Source organism: Triturus cristatus, chromosome 8 (genome assembly GCF_964204655.1).
Source record: "Triturus cristatus chromosome 8, aTriCri1.1, whole genome shotgun sequence".
NCBI lineage: Eukaryota > Metazoa > Chordata > Amphibia > Caudata > Salamandridae > Triturus > Triturus cristatus.
In genome coordinates, this window is record NC_140591.1 from 338,479,624 (window position 1) to 338,501,474 (window position 21,851).

A 21,851-nucleotide genomic window follows, 5' to 3' on the forward strand; every position below is an offset into this window, starting at 1 on the left:
ACCTTCTTCAGGTGGATCAGGTGATCCTCCCAGGTGGAGCTAAAGACAGCAATGTCATCAAGATATGCTGCACAAAAGTCATCCAACCCAGTAAGGACTTGATTCACCAACCTTTGGAAGGTGGCAGGTGCATTCTTCAGACCAAAGGGCATCACCAAAAATTGGTAGTGCCCTCCTGGGGTTGAAAATGCTGTTTTGGCCTTAGACTCCTCAGCTAACCTGATTTGCCAATAGCCAGCTGTCAAATCAAATGTGCTCAAAAACTTAGCAGAAGCCAGTTTATCTATGAGCTCATCTGCCCTTGGAATAGGATGTGCATCTGTCCTAGTGACAGCATTGAGTCCTCTGTAATCCACACAGAACCTCATCTCTCTCTTGCCATCTTTGGTATGGGGTTTGGGGACCAGAACCACTGGGCTAGCCCAGGGGCTCTCTGAGGGCTCAATGACACCCAGTTCCAGCATCTTTTGTACCTCAGTCTTTATACAGTCCCTGACATGGTCAGGTTGTCTGTAAAGTTTGTTCTTCACAGGAAGACTGTCACCGGTGTCCACCACATGGGTACACCAGTCAGTTTGACTAGGTATCAGTGAGAACATATGCTGAAATGATTGTAGAACCTGTCTACATTCAATTTGCTGATGCTCAGTGAGGTTGCCTCCAAGGGTCACTCCTTCAACTGAACCATCTTCGGGGTTCTGAGACAACAGGTCTGGGAGAGGGTCACTCTCCTCCTCCTGTCCCTCATCTGTAGCCATGAGCAAGCCCATGTCTGCCCTGTCAACATATGCTTTTAACCTGTTAACATGGAGTACCCTGTGGGGACTCCTGGGAGTGCCTAGGTCCACCAAGTAGGTAACCTCTCCCTTCTTTTCCAGGATTGTATGGGGTCCAGACCATTTGTCTTGGAGTGCTGCTGGGGCCACTGGCTCCAACACCCATACCTTCTGTCCTGGCTGAAACTCAACCAAGACAGCCTTTTGGTCATGCCAAGCTTTCTGTAAGGCCTGGCTTGCCTCAAGGTTTTTGGTTGCCTTCTCCATGTACTCAGCCATCCTGGAGCGGAGACCAAGTACATAGTCCACTATGTCTTGCTTAGGCTTTTTGAGAGGTAACTCCCATCCTTCCCTCACCAGACATAGGGGTCCTCTTACAGGGTGCCCAAATAACAATTCAAAGGGGCTGTAGCCAACTCCTTTTTGTGGGACCTCTCTGTAGGCAAACAGAAGGCAGGGTAGAAGGATGTCCCATCTTCGCCTGAGCTTTTCAGGTAATCCTTTGATCATACCCTTTAGGGTCTTGTTGAATCTCTCAACAAGCCCATTGCATTGTGGGTGATAAGGAGTGGTGAACTTGTAGTTGACACCACATTCCTTCCACATAGCTGTCAAGTATCCTGACATGAAGTTGGTACCTCTGTCAGAAACTACCTCCTTAGAAAACCCCACTCTGGAGAAGACTCCTAGTAAGGCCCTGGCCACAACAGGAGCTGTTGTGGTCCTAAGGGGAATTGCCCCTGGATACCTGGTGGCATGATCCACTACCACCAGTATAAATCTGTGCCCAGATGCAGTGAGGGGATCCATGGGACCCACAATATCAATCCCCACTCTTTCAAAGGGATCCCCCACCACAGGTAGTGGTATTAGGGGGGCCTTTGTTGTGCCACAGGATTTGCCACTGGCTTGGCAGGTTACACAGGAGCGACAAAACTCCTTGGTATCTTCATTCATGTGAGGCCAGTGAAAGTGAGGGACAAGCCTGTCCCAAGTCTTGTTCTGGCCTAAGTGTCCTGCTAGAGGAATATCATGGGCCAAGGTAAGAAGGAAGCCCCTAAATTGCAGAGGTATAACCAACCTCCTGGTTGCACCAGGTTTTGGGTCTCTAGCCTCTGAATAAAGGAGCCCATCATCCCAATACACTTTATGGGTACCTTGAGCATTCCCAGCAGCCTCAGCAGCAGCCAGCTGTCTGAGGGGTTCAAGAGATGGACAGGATAACTGAGCCTGCCCCAAGTCAGCCCTAGAAGGTTCCCTTGTCCCCAGAAACTCAACCTGGTCAGGTTCAAGCTCTTCAGGGACAGTTCCTTCAAGGTTCTCTGGATCATCCTCCTGGGAAGACTGACCATCACTTGGAGGCAGGGGGGAAGGCACAGCCTTAACCCTCCTGTTCTTCTTCTTGGAAGGTGCTTGGTCCATTCTTCCAGGATCCAAGACCTGAGGTTCAGTAAGGCACTGTTTGGCCTGTGACCTGGTCACAGCAAGGACATGTGGTGATATACCTAACATCTCTGCATGTGTCCTGTACTCCACTTCTGACCATAGAGAACTCTCTAGGTCATTGCCCAACAAACATTCTACTGGGAGGTCTGCACTAACCACAACCCTTTTGAGGCCAGTTACCCCTCCCCATGAGAAGTTAACAATAGCCACACTATGGGAAGTAGTGGTATTGCTGGCATTGGTCACCAGGTAATTCTCACCTGGTATGTACTGTCCAGGATCCACAAAGCCTGGTGTCACCATAGTGACACTGGCACATGTGTCCCTGTAGGCTTGAGCCACTTTTGTATTAATCAATGGGGTCTGTCTGTACTTGCCCAGGTTACTGGGGCTCACAGTCAGGGACAAATCCATGTCCCCATCACAGATCAAGACTGCCTGTGTAAGGGTTCTGTCTAGGTCAGAATCTCCTTCAGTTCCCATAGTGATTCCCACTACACCCTTTGTCTGGGGACCAACACTGCTAACAGTACTACTGGGAGCAGGTGCCTTAGGGGCAACAGTGTTGGGGGCTCCACCCTTCTTACAATCACTAGTCCAGTGAGTTGTATTCTTGCAAGATTTGCACCAGGGTTTCTTTGGACCTTCTTTCTTCTTTCCTTTAGACTGTTGGGACCCACCCTCATTAGTACTAGTTTGGGGCCCTGTTGAAGACTTCTGGTCTTTGAATTTCTGGTCATTACCCTTTTGGTCTGTTTTCTTCTGATCACCCCCTTGGCCCTGGTTCTGGTTCTTTTGTTTAACCCTGGTTCTGACCCACTTGTCTGCCTTCTTTCCCAATTCTTGGGGAGAGGTCAGATCCAAGTCAACCAAGTGTTGATGCAGTTGCTGGTTTTGACAGTTATTTAAAATCTGTTCTCTCATCATCAAATTGTACAATCCTGTATAATCTGAAACCTTACTTCCCAGCAACCAACCCTCCAAAGCCTTAGTGGCACATTCAACATATTCAGACCAGTCCTGAGTCTGTGCCTTCTGGGTATCTCTGAACATTAACCTGTACTGCTCAGTGGTTAAGCCTAACCCATCAACAAGGACACTCTTCAGGGCTCTGTAGTTTGACATCCTCCTCTCTAACAGTGAGGAGTCTATCTCTGCCTCTACCTTCAAAGGAGAGCCATAAGATTGCTGCCCACTGGTCCTCAGGAACCTGCTGTACTTTGCAGGCTCTCTCAAGAGCAGTCATCCACTTGTGGATATCATCCCCACTTTTGTAGGGGGGCACAACCTTGGACAGGTTCCTATTATCAAAGACCCTATCTTTGTCCCTCGGGACAATGCTGCCACCAGTGGGCATAGACCCACTCTCTCTAGGTTGCCTAGCCTTGTTCAGTTTCTCTTCCATCAGGGCTACTTCTAGCTCCTGTTTCCTGATCCTCAGCTGAGCTTCCTGCATTCTGGCCTCATGCTCCCTCCTCTGAGGGCTGGTCATCCTTCTTCTGGACTGACCCGGAGAGCCTCTAGAGGCATGAGAGGCATTAGAGTCACCTGAGTGATTCCTATGTCTCCCAAACCCCTGGTTAAGTCCACTGGGGAAACTCGATGGGGGGAACCCATTGTCATTCCCCAATAGTCTTAAGTTAGCTGGGCCAAGTATAATACCTGGCACTGGGCTATTTCTCCCATCAGAATTACTACTACTATCAGACTCATCCCCTATGTCATTCTCGTCCCTATGCTGATCCTCATCATCTGTAGTCTGATTCTCACCTAAGGGGTGACTGTTAGGAAGGGGTGCTTCAGTAGCATCTTCAGAAGGAGGGCCTCCTGTTCCAGTCCCTGAGGGGCCTAACTGGGAGGCTTTCTTGAGAGCTCTCTGATCTTCATCAGTTTGCAAGAGTTCTGAGTTCAGCAGAGGTAGGGTTCTTGGGCTGTTTAAGGCCCCTAGAATTAGCCAACTGCCTGAGCTCATTCTGGTTTAGGGTAGCAAAGATGGATGGTGCCCTCTGGGGGTCACTCTCGACAGAGATGGGTACCTTGGACCCCTCTGCTCCAGCCATTGCTCTTAAGTGTGGGTGGAAGTGTTGCAACTACCTACACTTGGGTTTTCCTACTAAACCTCTCTAGTAGTTGTAGTCAGGGTGTGCTACTCCCTTTGCTCTACAACAACTAAGTTCAGTAGAACTTAAGTATATAACTAACTTGTTTTATATGTACCTAAAGGTACCTGTATGATCTTTCAATTGGTAACAAAGAGATTACAGAGGTAAAACAACAGCAAGCTCAAATCCAACCGCTGCTCACCAATGTGAGTAGTTGGCCTGGTATATGATGTTCACTAATTAAAGTGACCACCTTGTACCATGCCAAGCAACCCTTATGGTGTGGTTGTAAGTCAACCTTTTCGGACCAGCTGCCCTAGTGGTAGCGTAGGCTAAGCAGTCTTTGAGGCTAAACTCGTTTAGGCGTGTTAAGCAAGCTGTTTTACCATATGTAACCCCCCTTTATACCAATGAAAGGACACCACACAGATATATATTCAAAATATATATGTATTTATTACTCAATGTATCCCCTAGACTCTTTATGAGCACAGGAGCACAAATTGTTAAACAAGAAAGTATCACAATATACAGAAGTTGCACTTTATATGGATAGGCCCTGGTGGCCGCTCAAACCATATACTAAAATAGTGGTATAAGTACCACGAACAGGAAAGGGAGAAGGCCTAGGGCCTCTAGAATCGCTGGGCCTACAAGGAGCTAACTTTAGTTAGTGACCAGGAGGTCCACGGGTCGCGTGTGCAGTGAGGAAAGTTACACGCGGGCGCCCATAGGTTTTCAATGGGTGCGTAATTGTTCAAATGTTACTGCTAGAAGGGTCTTCTGGTTGGACTACGAATTCAAGACTTCAAACCTAGACACTAGAGATGTTACTCTACACTTGTGCACCGGAGTGCCAGCTTTACCTCACCCACAGGAAGCGGGTGCATAGGGCTCGAAGTGCGCCGGGTTTCGTCTATCTGTTCAATGGAGCCTGACGACAAAGATGCTGCAGGCGGTCGGTCCAGAAGAGATGCGGTGGATCCAAGGATGGATCGGAAGTGTAGAAGACCTGTAAGCAGAGGGGACAGTGTTCACAGTCACTAGCCAGTGACCGGCGTGGCACCAGGTAGGTACCAGGCGAGGTCGGGTGCAAACAGGTGAAGAGGTGTAGCTTGTCTCTGCAGCCACGTGGTCCCTGAAGGTCGACGACGTCCAGGAGTCGGTTCACGAGCTGTCCCACGCAGGCTCTCGGTGTCGGCGACTCAGAAGAAGCAAACAAGCCTTGGCAAAAGCAGGAGTCGCAGGAATCGGAGAAAGCTGTTAGCTCTGACCAGCAAGGTCAGAGGGGCTGCCCCTTTGGAGGGAAGCAGGGGCCAGTCTGGAGCAACCACACCAGCGTCGTAGTTTTTCAAGATGGTCGCCAAGATGGCCACTAGTCAACGGACCAGTAACCGGTTAGGCGCGTCGAGTCGCGAAGTGCAGAGGGGCCCCACGCAGATCGTGGAGAGGCTGGAGGGCTCACCTTTGGTGCAGATGCTGCTCGGATGTTGGGCTTCTCAGGACCCAAAGCACAACTTGGAGGGAGCCTCTGTTGTCGCGCTTTCAGCTAATCGAGTGTCTTTCAAGATGGCTGGCTCCACGTGTCTCGGTGCCTCCACGGGTTCCTTCTTTTCAGGAACTGTGGATCGGGCGGTGAGAGGTGTGGAGGTCCAGTCCTTGTCGGTCTCTGGGCTTGGGCTCCGGCGGCGGCAAAGCAGATGTCGATTCGCTGGATGGTGCTTGCGTTAGCAAGATGGTCACTCCCTGACCATAGGGGAGATTTCCTTCAGTCTTCTGTGCAGCAGAACGTCGAAGTTCCCGTCTTCTTCTTAGTTTCAAGTTGATTCCAGGATGTCTGAAGTCTTTGGACACAGCTCCTACCTTTAAGCGGATTCTAGGGGCCGGACTACCTGCTAGGTCCCTCCCTAAGGGTGGGACCAGGAAGGGGGGTGGTTACACCCCCAATCCTTTGTCCAGCTCGCCACAGGTCTGGGGCTGGTGTGCCCCAGGACCGGTTTGAACTGGCATATGCACCGAGGCTCCTTGTGAGCCTCAGGCATGTCTGTTTCTTTTCAAGCCCTACCTGACCAATACACAAAATCCTGTCTGGGGTGGTGCTCGCACCTCCCCTGGCAGGAAACCCTTTGTCCACGTCTCCCAAGCTGGAAGGACTCCCAGCAGCAGGAGGGCAGACGTGTGTCTGTGGTGGCAGCGTCCATTTTGTGGAGCTGAGGCTATGTCTGATTTTACCTGGGTTTCAGGTTCTGCACATGTCGTGTCCCTCTAGGAGGGTGGAATGCTAACCCCGTCGCCAGAATTGGCGAGGGGTTAGTATTCCAATTCGTATGACACTTTACTCGACATGTTTTGATAAAGCCAAACCAAAGATAGCATTTAACCGCGAGGTTCATAATGCACTTAAGAGTATATGGTATGGCGATATCTGGAAACGGTAGAAGGAAGTTATTCCAACCACTGCAGACAGGCTCAGCTTATGCCAGAGCACCATCTCACATGGAACCAAGCACTCTGCCTTCAGGATTGTTAAGGCCTGCCATAGGAGTGACTTATAGGTTAACATGTGTCCCATTTAAGATTAGGTATAGGCATACTACACCTAAGTAAGAGGTGGATACACCAACTTACCCCAGCTGAGTGATCAGCCAGTTGTGTCAAAATTGCTAGGCCAGGCCAGGGGTGGCACAATACATGCTTCAGCCCCTGGTAGGCCTCAGATACACCAATGCCCTGGGTACCTAGGGTACACTACTACAGGGGCTCACAGGGTGATCCAGTTCCAATGGGTTATGCACCTAAAGTGCATAGTGTCAATTTAGCAGAGAGAACAGCAGGCTGGGGGTCTGATTAGCAGGCCCACAGCCTCAATACGTCAAAAACCAGTGAAGCAAAAAGCAAAAATTTGGGGTGACCATAGGATAGCAGACCCTACTCTCCTACATGCACTAAATAGACTTTCATCTCTAGATGCTTACTCCAGTAGCAGAGATGGTGAAAAAGGCAAAACTTTGCTTGGTGATGTGTGACCTTGAAGAATCACATCAACACTGGCCTTATCAGTATATGAAAGGCGTGATACTGACAGCAGAGGTGTTAACGGTGCTGAGGATGAAAAATTGTGGACCCCCGTCGATGGTAAATCAGTCATCAATGAGGATTTCTGTGTTTTCCAGGCAAAACAGGTTTTTCTGACTGAACTACCGCTGACGAGGTTGTTGTCAACGGTGTTATAGACGAGAGCACAGTCTACGGTGTTTTCACATGTGCGTTGAAACGGAGGTCTGTGTTGACGGAGCAGGATCCTTAGTCGTTGACGAGTGCTCAGATGAACACTTCGTTGACGGAGGTGGAGATAAAGGAATCGACTTTGGTGTCATCGTCCACAATCTACAGGTCACTATGGTAGTAGACGCCATCACAGAATACGTTCTTATTAATGGCAATGCCACCGTAGTGAATGTAGACATTAACGTCGTCAACGGTATCGTCGGAATAAAAGATGGAGAAATCTTTATTTTTTCAGCAGGAGTAGATACCGTCAGCGACGGAACGGATTTAGAAGGACCTTTTGCCAGATAGTTGTCTTTCAGATGGCGTAGAAGGCTTTGAGGAAGGTCTATGGTGGGTTTTCTTAAGGGCCTTTTTAGGGTGTTCCGAAGGCACTTTATCAGAGGATCTATCCATTTTCAGTGATTTGCCAGATGTAAAAGAATCATCGCTCTATTCCTCAGACACCGGGTTGGCTTTAGATTTACTATTCTGTAGCCACAACAGAAGTCTTCCTTCTCTGTCCTTGAGGGGCTTCTGTGAGAAAGTTCAACATATTTTACAGTCTTGCTGAGTAGATGCTGGAGGGGCAACGATTGGCACTGCTATCTGCAGCCATATTCCGAGACACAAGAGCAATCACGGAAGATGAATCTTCCACAGGTGATACAGCGCAATCAGAACTGGACAAGAGCCAATTGCTCTCCCCATCCATGACTCCACACATGGAAAATTAACTGCTGAACTAAGAACCAGCAAACATGGACCTTCACTACCCCACAGACCAAGTCAAGAAACTACACTCCTGCCATGTAGAAGTAAGAAATCAATCTAGTATGTAGACACACTAATACCATATTACCCAGCGGTCACTCCTGACAGAGGTGAGAATCTCATACCGCAATACTAGGCGAACTAAGATATGCAGAGCGTAATGAGCGCCACCGAGAAATGAGGTAACAATAAATCTCTGTAACCAGTCCGCATAATGGAGGCTTACATAGACTGAGGCCTAAGTCAAACTCCCACATGGGGACAATATCTGTGGCCCAGAGACTTGAACACTGATGTCGGGCGGGGGCGGGCTGGACCCCCGGGGTGGGAAGCTACACCCCTTACAGGGAGACCAAACGGGAATCCCTGGTGATCCCATGCACCATAAGCCAACCATGGCCCTATCGCAGTAGCCAGTCCTATAACCAAAGAGTTAATGAGAGTTGTTTACAAAGTTTGGTCAAACAAAGTTCCACAGTTGGACAGAGAATTGGGTTGTTTAAAGGGGATGCTGCCCGGCGCCAGAGCATTTACACTTGGAATCGACTGGTCTCCAACGCTACATAACAGTTATCAACATGGGAGTCGAACAGCATTATAACTATCTCATTTGGAACATACGAGAAATGGGATCGCTATACAAACGACAGAATACATGCACTATTAGCCAAGCGGAAAGTACATATAGTGCTACTACAGGAGACACATTACATGCTATAACTTACTCGGCATTTGCACGGAGAGCAGCGGTATGGATACAATCTGGGATCCCTTTTGTTGCACACAAGAGACGAATAGACAAAGAGGGCAGATACATACTAATTCGGGGTATTCTAGACAGCACAAGTGGGTGCAGCGCTCGCAGTCTGGACCAAACTCCCCTGGATACTGGATAATCCAGTCCTAGATACCATACTGGACCGATCTCACCCACCCTCCCAGGAGCGCTCATGATACGCCAATGTAAGTCCCTGCAAATCTGGGCACAAGGGTGGTCTCGGAGACAAACATGGTGCAGTCACAATGAGAATATGCGAGAATATTCTTATTATTCACCCACTCACGATCTACACACTAAAATTGACCACATATTCTGTAGTGCATCGCCCCTAACGCAAATCACCTGTACGGCATACATAGGTAAAACGATATCAGATGATAGTGCACTAGAGGCCACAACTGCTTGGGGACGCGTCCCATCCCCGGTCCCCTCATGGAGACTAGACCCTCGCCATTTGGAAGACTGTGTGTTCAGGGACACGCTGGCTTCCACCATCACAAATTACTTTAATGAAAATACTGGCACATCGTCTACGGTGGGGATGGAGTGGGAGGCATTTCAAGTAGTTCTGGGCGGCACCGCGATCAGCATTGTTACTGGAGCTCGCCAACAGATCAATAGGGAGCTAAAGCAGGTGGAAGACACATTAGGCAAACTTGAGAACGTGGCAGCCCTTAACCCTATTACGAAACCGGAGCTCCAAGAGGCCCACATAAAATATGCAGAATTACCGGAACAACTGCGCGTCATAGCCCACCGATCTTACACGCCCAAAGTACATACCGAAGTAGACAGACCAGGTACACTACAAGCACGTATCCGCCAAAACGCCCCCACCCTCTGACACCAATAATAGAAATTATGACGCCTCAACATACCCGAGCAACCACGCAAGCGGATATCAATAAGGCCTTCTACGATCACTAAAAAACACTATCTACTGCCCAACAGAAAGCGAACCCACAGGAGCTCCACTCCTTCTTGGACCTAATCAACCTACCCCAAATAAGAGAAGAGGCACGAAATACACTAGCTATCCCCATTACATCAGCCGAAATAGGTGCAGCAATCAAAGGGCTTCCTAAAAATAAAATTCCAGGCATAGACAGGCTGTCAGCAGAGCTATACACCACTTGTACACAACAACTGACCCCATGCCTTAAGAAATTATACAACAAGGCTTACGAGACCGGGGCCTTGCCCCCCACCACAGTGCAAGCCTTAATAACCTCGCTGCCCAAACCCGGAAGAGACCACACTAGGCTAGCTGCATACTGCCCACTCTCCTTGCTGAACACAGAATACTAAATTCTCAATAAAATTTTTGCTAACCTTCTACAACCCCTCCTATCAAAGCTAGGACACATTGACCAATGCGGTTTCATCCCGGCACGAAATACATCCCTCAACATACCTAGGTTATGCTACATAATGTTTACCTGTGCCACAGAAGCACCTTAGGCTAGATGTATCTCACTAGGTATCTCCCAGGCATTCAATACACTAAACTGGGATTACATGCTGACCGTCCTGGAGAAATTTGGAATCCCCCAGTAATACACACAATCGAACGAAATACTTTACCACCTCCCAACAGCCAGGGTACGCACTGGGTCACACATATCACAAATATACCAAATGCATAGGGGAGCAAGACAGGGCTGCCCCCTTTCGCCCATGTTATTTGTGCTTGCACCCAAAACTCTAGCCCACGGAATACGCGCAGTGTCCAATGGCTGGGATATCACCATTAACCACACTCATTATCACTTTATGCAGACAATATTATAAATTTACACCACAAGCCTGTAGGACAATTTAGACACTGTTGCGCAAATCTTCACACAGTTTGAATCCATTGCTGGCCTGGCCATAAATTACGTAAAATACATGCATTCCCCTTTGGAAACGAAATCAATAGCAAAACTATCCCTTACAGAAACCGAACTATAACAATAGCCCACACCACAGTATACAGAAATCAGCAAGACCTCATCGAAGGGAATTTGCAAAAAGCAATAGGATCATTCTGGGCTCAGATTACCTTCTGGACGTCCCTACCCCTCTCAGTTGTGGGTAGACTAGCAATAGTGAAAATGGTAATGATACCGCGTCTACTCTATTTTTGTACGAACCTAGCAGTAGTGATTTCCAAAGTCATCTTCAAAACACTGAATACATTATTAACCAATCTAATATGGGGCAAGGCCGCCGATGCATCAGCCTAGCGAAGCTGCAACTACCATCAGACGACGGAGGGATGGCAGGACCTGATTTTTATGCCTACTGCCCGGCATCACAACTACAGTGGCTCTCATACTGGTTAGCACGCCAAAACGTACATGAGATAGCCTAAACAAACCAAATGATCACACCGGGTACAATGCATAAGTTGCTATGTTCGAGTAGTACTGTTCCACCCTCCACTCAAACGCTACTCAGATCTGCGATCTCTTACTGGAAACAAGCATTAAAATATACGATTGACACCCCAACATACGTTACCAAAATACCATTCTTGGGCATCCCCACCAATATAGGAACTCACTAATCTCAAGCTAGATCTCTAGACACAGGCAGGAGTTACCACAGTGGGAGACCTTTTTGGAAAGGGGATGCTGCTATAACACACAGATTTCACAATTGAACAAGGGGTCACAGGAGCACTATTTTTAATTCACGTTCGCATTGAGCGATACATTAAGAAACACTGGGCAGTCCAAGGATCAAAACCCACTACAAACGAAATAGTTCATTTAATATACCAAATGGGAATGGGTAGACATCTAACCCGCTGGTTTTACCACAGGATACTGTTATACCTGCTGCTCAGCCAGTGTGACTGTGGAGTGGAATGTTACGCACTCACCAACCATACCCTTTGACCCTGATACGTGCCAAGTGGGAACAAGATGCCAACAAACCACTCTCAGGCAGTGAGTGGAAAACAATACTGGAATATCCCAAACGAGTATCTCGTAATACGAGATTTAAATTTATCCAATATATGATAACTCAAGGGGCATACTTAACACCACACAAGTTGCACTCTATTTACCCTTGTGTTACGGCATCCTGCCCCAGGTGTACTGAACAGGACGCAGATCTCATCCACATGATATGGTCTTGCAATGTGCTGCGAGAGTACTGGGGAAAGATAATTGCCACCCTGGAAGAGGTGGTGGGAAACATGGGCTGGCAAACAGTAAAAATATGCATACTAAGTCTATACAGGTGACAAAAGGGAAACGAGGTACAGGCCAAATTTGCAGACCTAGCTCTTATCCTAGTGAAAAGAGGCATCACAAGGAGATGGAAATCATCATCACCCCCCAAGATACAATACTGGAAGGAAGACGTCGAAAAGTAGGGGTTAGCGGAAAGTGTAGCTATTCGCAGAGGGCTGCGGAAGAAGCCTATAGCCATGAGCTGGGATGCCCTATTACAATCATTCAAAACATCTGACACATTCAACCCCTAGGGATAGCGCTGCACTTCTGCATGAGCCCCCCCTCATGTTATACTTAATATATGGCCCCTTCAAGGACCCTGACCCATGTGACTACAAGGTCTACCTGACATGAGTCAGTACAAACGTGTCCTTACGGCACCATTCAGCAGGGTAGGTGGGAGGGAAGTTCTTTTAATGGATTTTTTTTTTATCAATATCACTTAATTTGAATACTCTGACGTAATAGTAGGATAGATAAGCAGTGGTCGCCTGGCTTAAAGCAGAGTCAGGCCTGTCCTGAACACTTTATGATTGTATGCACCGATACATAACAAGAATAATGTACGATTGTAAAACTGAGATGCCACTATGTGCAAGAATACCACCTTGCTGTATAAACAGAGTGTATTATAACCGGATGAAAATTATTTGTTTAAAGAAAAAAAAACAATATATATATATATATATATATACATATATATGTATATATATATATATATTACAGTCTGTGTCGTCGGGATAGAGACAATAAATGCACTATTTATGCGGATCATCAATATAAAGGAACGAGTTACTTACCTTCGGTAACGATGTATCTGGTAGAGACGCAGTCTAGTCACAGATCCCTTAACTTAGAATATCCACCCCAGGCATCAGATCTAGCCTGACACCTGGGGGGATATTCTAAGTTAAGGAATCTGCGGCTAGATATCTCTATCAGATTCTCTTTTTGCCACAGGTGTTACATAGCCTGAATAATTCTTTCATAGAATGCTCCGACATTGTCAGAATGTCCCTGGGGAATATTTATAAAGAAATATATATCTGACATGAGAAGAAGTTTCTTGAAATCAGAAGGTTTGAAGAATAAGTGAGCAGAGCTCAGGGAGACTCCCATCACACGATGTGCGGTAGAAAATCTGTAGGGAAGGTTCTAGGGGGTGCTGTCGCCCGATTGGTTGTAGACTAAGTTTTGTTATTTTTAATGAAAAGTCATAGATAGGCTATTAAATGTATGACCTAGTGCCAATGTACCCTACTGCTACTAATATGATTGCTTTGATATAATACAGTGGGACTCCCATTTCGGCGACGGGGAAAGATTCAAGCATGTTAATTTATGAAAGACTCAATACTGGAGAAAAAATTAAATCTCTTTAAATGGCCTGTCTAGTTCCAAGCAAAGTTGAAAATCTAAAAATAACATTTAGTAAGGACTCCCTCATGCAGAGACAAGTCCACTAACCAAAGGTGAAAAATTAGCAGCATGCCAACGCTGGTCCAGATGGAGACTTGATTATCAAATCATTTACTACCAATCACCCACAATATTTCTACCAGAATAAAGTTATTGGCCATACACTCATAAAATGTATTTGAATTTGCCTATTGTATGTTGCTTGAACTGACAGTCACCGTTACCCAAGAGGTATCAACTTGAAACTCTTTTTGCATCATTTTCATATCATATGTTTTCATGAGTCATGGAAAACGTCCACCTTGTCTAACGATTATACCACTGTCAAAGTTCCTCCCAAGGAAAGGTCTTGAGGGCAACTCGAGTGAAGGCTTATTAGCACTGGTAAATAAAATGCTAAATAGGGAGGAAAGAAAAATAAAGGCAAATTTGATACTTTTTTTGCAGTACTTCTAAAATGTAGTAAAGAGAGACAGCTATAAAATTCCAGATTCAGCACAGAACAGTCAATATGGACTGAAGCGCAGCAGTCAGCTTCCTTTTAGCATTGCTGCTCCATGGCAGTTAAATACCTTGTAATTTTCTCTTGTGTAGTTGTTTAATATATTGCATTGGGATCCATTTTTGGGGCTATAAAACCCTGCTTTTGTTGATTTATCTTGGGTATAGTTTAGAATGTAGTTTGTTTTGTTATTTATGTACATTTTCTAATTTATGGGACTGTCAGCCTGTTAAAAAAATTATTAGAACTCTTAGAGACTTTGCTTACCAGAGGATTGATATTTATGCAGTGCAAGTCTTTTTCTACATACAGTGGACTCATTTTTTATCTGTGTTTGACAGAGGTTTCAGTTAGAGCACCATAAATTATCAAAGGTCTGAAGTAGTGGAGATCATAATTTAATAGAGGAAAAGTCAATAGGGAGAATGCTGTAATTTGCAGGGTTCTGAAAGGTATTAAGTTGCATAAATCTCCTAGACCGAAATATATATAGCTCTTTATAGGACGTAAGTTTGGATTTAGAAAGTTTAGAGTCTTGGCCTTCAAATAGGTTTCTACAGTTTTTATAATCCGGATGTCACACAGAGAACTAAGACAAGGTCGTCCTCAGTGTTTTAGTCTAAGATTCGATGCCCATCCTCAATTGTGTGTAATGCTGCATACTCCTGCCATCTAGTGATGGGCTCGGACATGCAAAACTTGTTTTTCTTCGAAGAAGTCTTTGAGTCACAAGGTATTATTGCTGATTAAAGCATGGGTATCAGCTCCATTGTTAGACTGTTTCTCCCCAATGAGGGTGAGCATAGGAATGTAGCATAGAGATACAGAATATGTAAGCCATGCAAGAAAATAAAGAAAGAAGAACTTCTGCAACAACCAAATGCTTCTGAGGAGGAGGGTGGGCGTGTGTGAAACTACAGCACTACATGCCGTAAACAGATGCTTACAGGATAAGTAGACTAGACTGCAGAGTACCAAAATGTTTCTCCATCACGCTACATCTTTTTAATATATATGTCTCTGCCCTCTCACCGAGGTGATCAAAAACATGAATTGTATAATCTACAATTAAGCAGATGACCTGCAGTTACTTCACAAGATAGATGGCTCCTCATTGTTTATTGACAATTGGAATGCTTCCTTTTGACCCAATGATATGGGGGATCCACTGCCCCCAAAGAAATTTGTAAAAAGCCTTGGAGTCATCACTGGCAGTGAGTTATTCTTTAAACCTCAGTTAGGAGCAATAATTTCTTCCTGCTACATATTTCTTTGCAGGATCAAAAAAATAGCTGCATTTGATTCAAGTAATCATAGCCTTATTATATCCGGTCTTGAATACACTGATTCTGTTTACAGTAGATTCCCTAAAAATGTACTTTCAAGGCTCCAAAGTTTTCAGAACCTAGCAGCAGGTCTGATAAATAAATAGCCCAAACACTGTCACATTACCTCCCTACTGAGATACCTCCATTGGCTCCCTATAGAAAAAAGGATTATCTTTAACCTCTTCAGTGCCCATGACGAGCTGGACTCGTCATGGGCCGCGGTGGCGCTGTGCCCATGACGAGTCCAGCTCGTCATAAACCCCGCCCGCTAATGCAACGGCCGGCACAGGGCGGGGAAAGGGGGGGGCCCTGAAGGGGTTAAAACAGGGTGTATTATCTTTAAAGCCCTTGCTGAGAAGGGCCCCGCCTTCATAAACACCAGATTTATGTGATACACCCCAAATAGGACACTACGATCCTCTTCTCAGAATCTCCTATCAATCCCAATGTTAAAAAAGAAAAGGATTAGCAGTCCCAGATTTGCTGTCTTGGCCCCTCAGACCTGGAACTCACTTCCTATCACTATACGGATGTCTCCAAATTATATAAAGTTCAAAAAGACAATCAAGACCTGGCTATTTCAACAAGTGCACAACTAGTACATTCTCTCAGTACAGCAGGTCCTTCGGTTATCTCTCTCGGGCTATTTATAGCCATGAAACCTTATGGTGTATGTGCGCTCTACAAATATCTCTAACATAAGTTACATTTTCTGTTCATAGCATCAGTAGCTGCACATGCTGTGCACAGACTGTGCACAGACTGTAAAGTAGTCCTCCCCTAAGCAGTAGCTAGCCAGAGGACGCTGCACAGGATAAAATGGAGTACGGAGTACAGCTTGGCCAACTCTAGATTGCTGGCCTGCTTAGATATTCATACAGTAGTGCTTGGTAAGTGTGTGGATTGGACCAGGTAGCTGCTTTGTGTCATCTATCAGGATGTTATCCAAGAAAGCCATAGAGGCTCCTTTCTTACGAGTGCAGTGGGGTCTGGGAGATAAAGGCAAAGACAGCTTGGCTTTAGCGTAACAGGTCTGATACATCTGCCTAGCCAACATGCAATGCCCGCTTTGGTGAAAGCACTGCCTTTATGTGGCGTGGAGAAAGAAACAGCTGTTGTGTCTTGAAGAAAGGTTTTGTTCGTTCAATGTAATACATAGGGGCTCTTTTTACATCTAGTGTGTGGAAAGCCCTCTCAGTCACTGACCCAGGATGTGGGAAGGACACTAAAAGCTCTCTGGTCTGGTTGAGGTGGAAAGCAGAGACCACCTTGGGGAGAAATTTGGGGTTTGCCTTAGTCTATTTGCATGGACTTAGAAGAAGGGTTCTTGAAGTTCATTGACTCGCCCGAGGGAGGTGATGGCCACTAGGAAGCTATCTTCCACGATAGATAATGTAAAGGGCACGAACCAAGTGGTACAGAGTGCCAAATAAGTATGTGGGTGGGAGTGTGGATAGCTGGAGGTGAAGCTAAGGCATTTCACATTTTTGGCAGCGGCAAAGAGGTCTACATTGGGGAACCGCCACCACCAAAAGTTAGGAACGAGGACTTGTGGGGCGAGTTTCCACTAGTGGAGTTGTTGTGCCATGCAGAGCAGGTCTACAAGGCTGTTGTCCATTCCCAGCAAGTATTCTACTAGTAGATAGACTTTGTGATGGATTGCCCATCGCCAAATGCTCCAAGCTAACGCAGACAACTGGGGTGTACGAATTCCATCCTGTTCCTGTAGATAGCAGATGGCAACCATGTTGTCTGTGTGAATGAGGACTGCCCTGTGCTGCACACAAAGGAGGAATGCCACAATCACGAGTTGGACAGCCAGAAGTTGCAGGCAGTCAATGTGGAGACCCTGTTGATGGGGTTTTCAAGTGCCCTGTGCAGTCGTGTACTCCCAACCCAGTAAGGGAAGTGTCAGTTGGGATGGTGACCTGAGGTACGGGGTCGAGAAAGAGCCTGCATTGTAAAAGATAGGTGGTGTTCCAAAACTGCAAAAGACGACGAGAGTGGTACCAGATCAATACTGGATCCTCCCAGAGACCTTCCACTTATGACTAGTGTGCCACATTCACTCCTGCAAAGGATGCATGTGTAACCTCTCATGGGAAACTATGGCAATGCAAGAAGCCATCATACCAAGGAGACGCATGATAGTTCGCCGTACACTTAGTTGGTGATCTGGCTAAAAAAGTGTGAGCAACGTTTGGAAAGCATGGATGTGTGCTCGACTGGGGTAGGTTTTCCAAGTGACTGAGTTGAGAACTGGTCGTTAAAAGGGCGGGGTTGAAGGCAGGATTAGCCTATGTTGATGGTGAAACCCAGAACATGCATCAGGTAGATGGTGCACTGAAAGTGCACCAGACAAAGCTGTTGGGTTGCACTCTTGATCGGCCAGTCATCCAAATAAGGGAAGAATTGGTTGCCGTTCCTTCGAAGGTGGGTGGTGACCATGGCTAGACAGTTTGTAAACACCCTGACGGACGGTGGTTACCCCCAAGGGCAGCATTTTGAACTGGCAATGCCGAGCACTTACAACAAACTTGGGGTAACAGCGATGTGCAGGGCAGATGGGGATGTGGAAGTAGGTATTCTTAAGGTCAAGTGCTGTCATGAAGTCGCCTTGCCGTAGTAGAGGGATGACATCCTGGATTATCACCGAGTGGAAGTGCTTTCACAGGGTGTATTCATTGAAGGGCTTGAGGTGGTGTATGGGTCTGAGGGACAGTTCCTTTGTAGGAGGTAGAACCTGTGTTCTGAAGAGGTGTTCACCACTGAAGCGCAGGTTGAGGAGATGCTGTTGTACCTCTGAATTGAAACCAGAGACACACACAGCCAGACAGGTCATTGAATCGGGACACTAGAGTTAATGCCCCGCTCTGTTCTCATCTGGGAGATGCTGGAGGAGGTCTTCCATCTCATCCCAGTGAGCATGATTGCGTGAAAGTAGGGCAGTGGGGTTGGCAACTCTCCAATGGTTTGCCAACTGTGCAACAACGTGTTAGCCTGCTGTATCAATTTTCCTACTATCTTTATCTGGCAGAGGAGCATCGCCGGTGCCCTGTGCATTTTCAAGTCATATATGCCGCCAAGGAGTCAGGTGGCAGTTGGTCCCACATGTACAATGGGTGAAGCCTTGTACTTTTTAATCAACCTTTGGGTTACCACTCTAGCTTTAACAGGGTCTTTAATGGTATCAGGAGAGGTTCTTTACATGCCTTTAAATATCTGGAGATACTGCAGTGACCTTTGGGTAGAGGAGAGAGTCTCCACTAGGAAGTCCTCATCCTCCTGATCTTTGTGGAGCTCTACCTGGTGGAAGGCTGCTGCTCTGTTTATAACCTCGTGGTATGAGGTGGTATCATCAGGGGTAATGACTTTGCGGGTAGAGGTCTGCGTCTGTGCCCACTGGTAGGATGGTGGATTTGTTCCATGGATCATCCCCTGTCCCCGAGTCAAAGGGTGACTCATATGGATCAAGGAGATACATTGGGCTACCTTCCCCATAAAAGGAGTGTGGGGAACTCTCTGGTAAGTGTGACTGAGGAATCGATGATAGAGGAGGGGGTGGATGTTCCAACATCGATGCACACGTTGTGCATCAAGTGACTCTTGGGAGCAGAAGGAGTTGTGGGAGCCAAAGCACGAATCGTTAGCGGTTTTGAAGGCGCTGCTGGCACTAAGGGCTGGAGCAGCTGTTTCAATGCTGCTGGTTGGCTTAGACTCCGCTCCAAAGCTTCTGTTTGGTGCCAACCATGGCCTTCTGGCAGAGGGGTATCAGAAGTCTGGGCACAGACTTTGGGACGCTACGCCTAACCTTCAGGAGAGCGGTGTTCAGCCTGTCCATTTGCGGGTGGAGGAGGGGTTGTGGTACTCACCGTTGCTATTTTCTGCTGAGTGAGCAGCAGTTCCTCTACCTCGGAGTTAGAGAGCTCGGAACCAGGCTGAAGCAGAGGCCTTGCTGGCCTGAAATCTCTGGTTGCACCTACCCTTCAATATCCTGGTCCCCTAAGAGATCGGCGTTGTTGTGTGACAATGTGCCATCATGGTGCATCGAACTAGGCACTGATCTCCAGGGTAATGGAGTGTCTTTTTGGATCAGAAGGCGAGGTAGACATTGCAGGATGCCTCATTGTGCTCCGGAGAAAGACAAGAGTTGCATAACCGGTGATGGTCTGACCAAGGATATTTGAAATGGCATTGTGTACAATACCGGAAAAGGGTTTTTTCCATTACGCAGTCTGCATTCTCAGAGAAAGAGGCCATGGAGAAAGCCCTGAAAGGGGGTGAGTAGCCTGAGGGAGTACCAGAAGGGACTCTGATGGCTAAGTTGAGGGATGAGGCGAAGCTGCAGAAGAATAATTTACATGGATTGGGGTGGAAGAAACGTGAGGTACCTGTGCCGGATAGCGAAGGGCATCCGTCTACCTGGAGCTAGGTAGATGCATTACTGAAAGACTTTTTCGAAGAAAAATAAGTTGCACATATCTAAGCTCAACACTAGATGGCAGGAGCATGCACAGCATGTGTATCTACAGCTACACATGACACTAGCATAAGGTTTTTGCCAAAAACATTTTCCATCAAATAACTGTTTCCAAAATTAAAAACTAAAACCTAATCTTAAAAAGTCTGTAGCAATTACGCATTGCTCCAAACACAAGGAAGAATGGATACGTTTGTTACAGTATTAAACATCTTCAATCCTTTTTTTTAGGGCTGTCAACATTTACAGCAGTGAAGGAGGCTACCCTCTCCTGTTGTAAGGGATCTTTTAACAGATTAAGTGAAGCTTAGTTATTTTTTTAATGTAGCATTTTATTATTTATGCCTGGCAAATCATTAATAGTTAAAAGGTTTATTGTAGCACTTTTTAAAATTTTACATTCAACTTACCAGTTGATTAAAGTATTGTAATTTTTATTAAAGAAATTAAAAAAATGTGTTGATCTATATTGTAACAGTTTTTAGTTACATCTGCACAATAAAGTATTACTTAAATACCTATAACTAAACGTTTTCTAAATATGTTAATGATCGCAGATTTAAAACTGAGTGCTTTATAACAGGTAAGTTCTTGAAAATAGTTTGCTTTTTATAGTAAAAGAAGATTTAAGGGTTTTGCCCTGTGGCAAGGTTACTGCCCATCTACCCTATAACCTTATTTTACAAGTGTGTTTCATCAGAAACCGGCTATATTTTTGGATTCAACAATCAGAGAGAAGTCCCACTGAGGACTAGTTGGAAATAATTTATTGCGACTTCTGTGAAGAATGTTGTAAGGCTTTAGAAAATAGAACAGGTGCAACCTGAAGCCTATCTTCAGGGTGAATTTGTACTTTTGCAATCTTAAGCCAACATTTGATGTGAACATAGTAAATTAGTTGTCTTTTAATCCTGGACTACCGTACATTGTAAAATTATTTATAAACGGTAGTTCAACATATACAGATTTATTCAAAATGTGTGCTGCATATTTTCTGAATCTTAATGCCTATACATTTTAAATATCTGACAACTTTGGCAAGCCAGAAAATATTGATGACTGACACAGGCCACACATTAGAAATGGAACTATTACAAAATGCCTCATTGCATTTCGGTGAAGTTTGGGAGTGGACATATTTAAAACTACAAACCTGAAGAGGAGTGACAATGACTCATGTAAACTGAGGGAAATGTCTGGGATTTTAGTGCACGGAGTTCTTTTCAACGCGTTTGAAGACAGTGGATTATACTTCTCCACCAATAGAAGAAGAAAAAAGGGTGCGATATGTAAAGCAGACATGCAAATCTTACCTATCACCATCCAGATTGCAAATCGTATCCATGTACCACTGTCCAGCTGCATCATAAGATAGACGTTTACAAAAATACTTAAAATGGGGAGGACCGGTAAGAGGGGAACCTGAAGCATAAACAGAAACAAAGGAGACATCTTCATATCAGTTTTCACAATAGAACAACATAATATATTCTGTATTAGAGCAAGTACATTATGTAAATTGTACAAAATCAGCATGTTTCCCAGAAGTAAGGTTTTCAGCAATGTCCGGCAGGAGGGGAAATTTAAATGTCAAGATAGTTTCAATACCCCACGTCTAAAGTGAAATGCTTCTAAAGCGTGTGTAAAGAGCCCCATTGCAGTAAGATCACATCTGATATGTGCATGTAAACACATAAATAACTTAGACATGAATGAAAGGTGACCTGGCTAACTCTAGCTAGCTTC

At 45.8% G+C, this 21,851-nt stretch overlaps 1 protein-coding gene across 2 annotated transcripts in view; it reads right to left on the minus strand.

Moving 5' to 3' along the window:
- SLC7A1 (solute carrier family 7 member 1) overlaps positions 1–21,851 on the minus strand; it is a 509,165-nt gene that overhangs the window by 44,160 nt on the left and 443,154 nt on the right. For both annotated transcript variants that reach the window (XM_085621651.1, XM_085621652.1), the window contains exon 12: positions 21,419–21,527. In XM_085621651.1, the coding sequence (XP_085477777.1) occupies positions 21,419–21,527 (109 nt within the window). The remainder of the gene's footprint in view (positions 1–21,418; positions 21,528–21,851) is intronic.